The sequence below is a fragment of the Psittacula echo genome (genome assembly GCF_963264785.1).
Source record: "Psittacula echo genome assembly, chromosome: Z".
In the NCBI taxonomy this organism is placed as follows: Eukaryota; Metazoa; Chordata; class Aves; order Psittaciformes; family Psittacidae; genus Psittacula; species Psittacula echo.
The window spans coordinates 19960254-19967382 of NC_137742.1; the positions used below are offsets into that span (position 1 = coordinate 19960254).

Below are 7129 nucleotides of genomic sequence, written 5' to 3' on the forward strand. Positions count from 1 at the left end.
TGACATTCCAAAATCTTTGCCCTCTGGCCAGTCCATGATGACTTCTTGAATGCCTGGATGACTGGGATTTCCTATTCGAGCTCGTTGTGTAATTAGTGCAGCCCATTTACTCCATGTAGCATTGGTTGCCTGACGTGTAGAGGAGACCCTGCCTTTGAACATCCAGCCCAGCACGGGCAACCGAGGTGCCAGGAGGAGCTGTACTTCAGTGCCAATCACCTCCGAAGCAGCTCGAACCCCTTCATAGGCTGCCAGTATCTCTTTCTCAGTTGGGGTATAGCTGGCCTCAGATCCTTTGTATCCCTGACTCCAAAAGCCGAAGGGTCGACCTCGAGTCTCCCCTGGAGCTTTCTGCCAGAGGCTCCAGGTAGGACCATTCTCCCCGGCTGTGGTGTACAGTACATTTTTTACATGTGGCCCAGTCCGGACTGGTCCAAGGGCTACTGCATGAACTGTCTCACGTTTAATTTGCTCAAAGGCTTGTTGTTGCTCAGGGCCCCATTTAAAATCATTCTTCTTCCGGGTCACATGATAAGAGAGGGCTTACAATCGAACTGTAATTTGGGATGTGCATTCTCCAGAACCCCACAGCACCCAAGAAAGCTTGTGTTTCTTTCTTATTAGTTGGTGGAGACATTGCTGTTATTTTGTTGATCAAACCTGTGGGGATCTGGCGACGTCCATCTTGTAATTTTATTCCGAAAAATTGAATCTCCTGTGCAGGTCCCTTGATCTTACTCCGTTTTATGGCAAAACCAGCTTTCAGCAGGATTTGGATTATTTTCCTTCCCTTCTCAAAGGCTTCTTCCACTGTATCGCCCCACACGATAATGTCATCAATGTATTGCAGGTGTTCTGCAGCTTGCCCCCGTTCCAGTGCATTCTGGATCAGTCCACGGCAGATGGTAGGGCTGTGTTTCCACCCCTGGGGCAGTAGGTTCCAAGTGAACTGGACACCTCTCCAAGTAAAAGCAAATTGTGGCCTGCACTCTGCTGCCAAAGGAATTGAGAAGAATGCATTGGCAATATCAATCGTGGCATACCACTTGGCTGCCTTTGACTCTAATTCATACTGAAGTTCTAGTGTGTCTGGTATGGCAGCACTCAATGGTGGTGTGACTTCATTCAGGCCACGATAGTCTACTGTTAGTCTCCACTCTCCGTTAGACTTTCGCACTGGCCATATGGGGCTATAAAAGGGTGAGCGGGTCCTGCTGATCACTCCTTGGCTCTCCAGTCTACGGATCAGCTTATGGATGGGAATAAGGGAGTCTCGGTTGGTGCGATATTGCCGCCGGTGCACTGTTGTGGTCACAGTTGGCACTTGTTGTTCTTCAACCTTAAGCAACCCCACAACAGAAGGAACCTCTGAGAGACCAGGCAAGGTGGACAGCTGCTCAATTTTCTCAGTCTCCAAAGCAGCAATACCAAAAGCCCATCGGTACCCTTTTGGGTCTTTGAAGTACCCTCTCCTGAGGTAGTCTATGCCGAGGATGCATGGAGCCTCTGGAGCAGTCACAATGGGGTGCTTTTGCCATTTCCTCCCAGTCAGGCTGATCTCAGCTATAGCTATAGCAGCAGCTGGAGTAAGAGAAGAGAAGTGGACCTTAACGAGCTGACCTGATAGTGATGCCAGTGCACACGGGCTGGCACAGCTCATCTTGAAGACAGCTCAGCCACAGCATCCTGCACTTGCTGCATCTATGTCAGCATAAGCATCAGCAGCCTGCATTGCTGATGTCCCTACTTTGCAGTTTGGAAACGTACCCTCTGTCTCTGGCTTTGTCTTGCACTGCCTTTAATGCCAGGGATAGAGACGCTACTGCAACAATGAGGCATAAAGTGGTCTGACAGCTTCATATTTTCAAAGCAGTACGGGTTGGCTGCACGTTACTGCCAGCAAAATTAGTGACAAAGCCCTCTGTTATACCACTTAAGACAACACTACTATTAACAGAGAAATTTCAGTGTCAATCACATCTTCCTGACATAGAATCATAGAATAGTTAGGGTTGGAAAGGACTTGAAGATCATCCAGTTCCAAACCCCCTGCCAGGGGCAGGGACACCTCACACTAAACCATGCCACCCAAGGCTTTGTCCAACCTGGCCCTGAATACCGCCAAGGATGGAGCATTCACAACCTCCCTGGCAACCCATTCCAGTGCCTCACCACCCTCACAGTAAAGAACTTCTTCCTTATATCCAATCTAAACTTCTCTTGTTTAAGTTTTAACTCGTTACCCCTTGTCCTGTCACTACAGTCCCTAATGAATAGTCCATCCCCAGCATCCTTGTAGGCCCCCTTCAGATACTGGAAGGCTGCTATGAGGTCTCCACGCAGCCTTCTCTTCTCCAGGATGAACAGCCCCAACTTTCTCAGCCTGTTTTCATAGGGCAGGTGCTCCAGTCCCCTGATCATCCTCGTGGCCCTCCTCTGCACTTGTTCCAGCAGTTCCATGTCCTTTTTATGTTGAGGACACCAGAACTGCACACAATACTGCAAGTGAGGTCTCATGAGAGCAGAGTAGAGGGGCAGGATCACCTCTTTCGACCTGCTGGTCACACTCCTCTTGATGCAGCCCAAGACACAGTTGGCTTTTTGGGCTGCGAGCACACACTGAAGCCGGCTCATGTTCATTTTCTCATCGACCAACACTGCCAAGTCCTTCTCTGCAGGGCTGCTCTGAATCTCTTCTCTGCCCAACCTGTAGCTGTGCCTGGGATTGCTCCGACCCAGGGGTAGGACCTTGCACTTGGTATGGTTAAACTTCATAAGGTTGGCATCAGCCCACCTCACAAGTGTGTCGAGGTCCCTCTGGATGGCATCCCTTCCCTCCGGCGTATCAACCGAACCACACAGCTTGGTGTCATCGGCAAACTTGCTGAGGGCGCACTCAATCCCACTGTCCATGTCACCGACAAAGATGTTGAACAAGATCGGTCCCAACACTGATCCCTGAGGGACACCACTTGTTACTGGTCTCCAGCCGGACATTGAGCCATTGACTCTTTGCATGCGGCCATCCAGCCAGTTCTTTATCCACTGAGTGGTCCACCCATGAAATTGATGTCTCTCCAATTTAGAGACAAGGATGTCATGTGGGACAGTGTCGAACGCTTTGCACAAGTCCAGGTAGATGATGTCAACTGCTCTGCCCCTGTCCATCAGTTCCGTAGCCCCATCATAGAAGGCCACCAAATTGGTCAGGCAGGATTTCCCCTTAGTGAAGCCATGCTGGCTGTCACCAACCACCTCCTTGTTTTTCATGTGCCTTAGCATGCCGTCCAGGAGAATCTGCTCCAAGATTTTGCCAGGCACAGAGGTGACACTGACTGGTCTGTAACATCCTTGATAGCTCTAAGACATCTCTAGAAGCAATAAACCCTCCACCACCACAACCTTGTATGAAGGCTTTTTGTTCACAAAACTGGTGAGAACATCACTTAGAGCTCTGAAATTCTCTTGTGGAAAGACAAGAGTGGCATTTCATTTGTAGTATCTGAAATTAATCCAGTAGTAAGAAAAACTACCGATGCAGCCATCACTAATCTGTGAAAAACCAAAAACTATTTTTTTAATTTAGAATTAAGTAGTTAGGGTGTTTTTTTCTAACTAGTCTTTTCTTCTAGTGAAAACAGCCACCATATAGTGACGGGAACCGGCAAGACACTTGACAGTTTTTAAGAAAGGGAGTTACGGCAACTGATTTGTGTCACATGGGAATGGAAAGAGTACGAAAAACTACCCTTCTGCAACTGCCTGATTGTCCATTACTTTGAAAAGGTATTTAAATAATAAATTTGATTACCAAACTTTGATGCTGTAATGTAGCTGAAGACATACGAAAGAAGAAAACCAAAACTTCCAGCTGAAATTTGTGGTTGATCCAATTTTTTAAGTCACTGCCCAAGACCCACACCTCAACACCCATCACCACCACCAGCAAGAGCTTCAGGCCCATGGCACGTCTGAAGTCAGACCTAACAGCGCTGAATTTGGGTGCCAAAAACCAGCTCCCCGCAGTAGCTGTGCTGTGCAGCCTCCCGGAAGGCCGCTCCCCGCAGAGGCAGCCGACAGCAGCAGGGCACCGGCTCCCGACCACCCCGAGGGACACCCAGCCCCGCGCACACTCCCAGCGGCTGCAGGGAAGCCTCTTCCGCGGCCGGTGCCAGCGGGGGGGCTGGGCCCACGGCCAGCTGCGGCTGCCGGGCCGGGGCACCCTGCTGGTGGGCTGCTGCCTTTCCCGGGACCGTGGCGAAAAGTCCCCTTCAGCGCTCAGGCGACTTCCAGTGTGGTCCCAGCCCAGCCCAGCCCGACCGCGTGTAACCACCGCACCGGCTACTACCGGTCATTGGCGCCGGGCCGCCCCTTCCCCCGCCCGGTGCAGGTGCCTTCCGGCCGGCCGGGCCGCTGGCCAGCGCTTCCCCCGCCATGGCGGCGCTCTGCGGGCAGCCCTACCTGCGAGAGCCGGCCGGCTGCCGGCCAGCAGCAGCGCCAGCAGCAGCACCGCCAGCAGCAGGGCGCCGGGCACGCTGGCCCGCTGCCCGCCCGCCATCCCGCTGCCAAAGCAAGGCCGGAGTCGCTGCCCGACCGGGCACCACCACGGCCGGCTGCGGGGCCGGGGCCGGCGCGGACCCTGAGGAGCGGCGAAAGGGTGTCACCGCTCCGGCCCCGCTGCCAGCTCCCGCGGGGGCCCGGCCCGGCGCTCCCCGCCCGCCGCCCGGGACGGCCTCCTCTTTCCCTTTCTCCCTCCTTCCCTCTCTCGCACGGCGCAGCTGTTCTCGCGGCCCGCCCCCTGCTCCAGAAACACCGGCCTGGGACTGGAGAGGGGGCCGTTCACTCGCGGGGGATAGGGGAGACTGCGGGGCGCCATGCGTCGCACGCGGCAGTCAGGTGGTCTTGAGTTGATCTATGTGGCCAGGTTAGACCAGGCTGCTCAGGGTTTTGTTGCGCACTTCTTAGAATCCTCCGAGAACGGAGGCTCCGGAGCATCCCTGGGCCACCTGCGGCGAGAACAGGCTTCACTCTCGTCACGGATCTAGTTTTGTGTTTGTGTGAGGTGGCAACTGACCAGGGATCGTTTGTAGCCGTGTCAGCCCTTAAACCATTGTACACGGCTCGGTGGCCTGTGACAGCTGGAGCTTGCCCTGGGGTGCCCGAAAGCCTTCTGCTCTCCTGCGTAGGGCAGCCTTGTCCCTCACAGTGTTTGCGTGCTGTGCATAGGGAAATGCATCATAGTTCTTTTTGGAGGAAACATGTAACAGGTTAAAGAAGCATTAAGAACAGAAACTGAGATGATTATAACCAGTACAGGACCTAAAGTAGACAAAGTTCTGCATTCCCTCGTTTTGGATGGGGCTTTGAGTAGCCTGGTCTAGTGGAAGATGTCTCTGGTGGCAGGGGCCTTAGAACCGGAGGAGCTTTAAGGCCATAGACATTCTATAAGATGTGGTTTCACACCTCCTCGGTGGTGTCCTGTGCTTGAAAGCACAAGGTGTTGTTCGGAAACTGTTTCAAAGAGGACACTTGAACTGCTAGTGTGTAAGCCACTTACTGAACTAATCAAATATGCAGACATTCCTTCAGTTACATATCTCATCCGTGCCAGGAACGGCCTTGCAGGCATGAAATTTTCTCTGATGTTATCAGCTGCGAGAGTGCATTGCAGTGTGTCTCAACAGGTCGGTTGTTTTTTTAACTTGTTACTCGCTTACACCTAGGACTGGAATATGTGCCCTGAAATCTGACGCTAAGCAAGCAGATTAAGTAACCTAGATAATATTCCATAAACGGCAGAAAGAAGAAAAAGTGGTGATGGCAAGAATCTCTTTACTGGGTCAGCTGTCTGGTTCTTTCTCTTCCTTTGAGGTTTGCAGTCATCATTTAGTCTAGATTTCCCTTAGGCATTTTTGGCAGGCCACGCTATCTTTACGTTTTTAGAACAATATACATGGTGGGAGGGGTGATCCATGCCCAGAGGGAAATCACAGGGAGTGGTCTTCATCTAGATAGCACTTAACAGCTTTGTTAAAGATCTCAAAGACAAAGGCCTAATAGATTTAATTCTCTTCAAACTGGCACTCAAGATTTGTGAAAACCTGGAGAAAGAATTGTAAAAAAGCATCAGTCTGAGATGTAAAGAGAAGGGCAAAAAAAGGATTTAACGTGGAATAAAATGGAATAGCAGGGCTGAGGCTATAAAAGCAGACCTCCAGATGTGCTGCAGCAAAACTCTACTGCAGTGGGGAAGCCTGGGGGAAAAATTTGCCTTTGCACCATTCATGTGTTCAGGTCTGACTTAACAATTTGGCTTCCCTAATCCTCTGCAGAGAAGTTTGCCATGACAGTCCTTGCGTATACCTCAGAAGGGTCAGCATTGCTGGCACTGTAGGCTTTGGGAAGTAATATTCAAAACCACCTTAGGAAACAAATACTGCAACAACATGGTTAGATGAGAGGCCAGGGAAGGCAAATGGAAGTATCCTGTACATACTGTTTTGGGGCTACCTGCAGAGGCAGTGGGGCAGGAGTGTAAGAGCCCTGGTATCACATGCAGGTGAGACCTCGTGCAAGATGCCATGCAAGCAGTGCATGCATCTGTGCTGGACTAGGCCACCAGATAGAAGCATGAGGTGAGGGAAGGGGAAAACATTTGAGTAATGTGATTTGAGGTATCACACTGGATACTGAGCTACCAAACTTGTGAAAAAGAATGAGACTTTTTTTTTTTTTTTTTTTTAAATACCTTGTAATTCACGGTGCAGGATGAAATTTGGGAATACGATGCTTTATTTTAGGGTATATGAAACTTAAAATCTGTTCCACATAGCTACACCAACACCATCACAAAAATGTAATCAGTCAATTAATATGTTATTAATATGTAACTCGAGTAAGTAATTCAGCCATCACTAAACTAACATTGTCTTGAAAAAGTAATCCTTTTTTTTCGTATGCTCGTTTCAGAGTTACCTCTCATCCAGCAAAAGGCAATCCACTCTAACACAGAAGAGACTGACAGAGCTGAGATCTGGGATTCAGCCTGGAGAAGAGAAGGTTCAGGAGGTCTCACAACTGTCTATGAACAGCTGGTGGCAGCATGTGAAGAAGAGGAAGCAGAACTTCT

General features: G+C 50.6%; 1 protein-coding gene across 1 annotated transcript in view; it reads right to left on the reverse strand.

Moving 5' to 3' along the window:
• The window catches only part of LOC308231544 (chondroitin sulfate proteoglycan 4-like), a gene marked incomplete at its 3' end in the record, with an annotated part of 43358 nt that extends 38787 nt beyond the window's left edge, over window positions 1–4571 (reverse strand). Inside the window, exon 1 of the mRNA XM_080637118.1 lies at window positions 4462–4571. Coding sequence (XP_080493244.1) covers window positions 4462–4558 — 97 coding nt within the window. The 5' untranslated portion in view covers window positions 4559–4571. The remainder of the gene's footprint in view (window positions 1–4461) is intronic.
• Between the last annotated feature and the right edge of the window lie 2558 nt (window positions 4572–7129).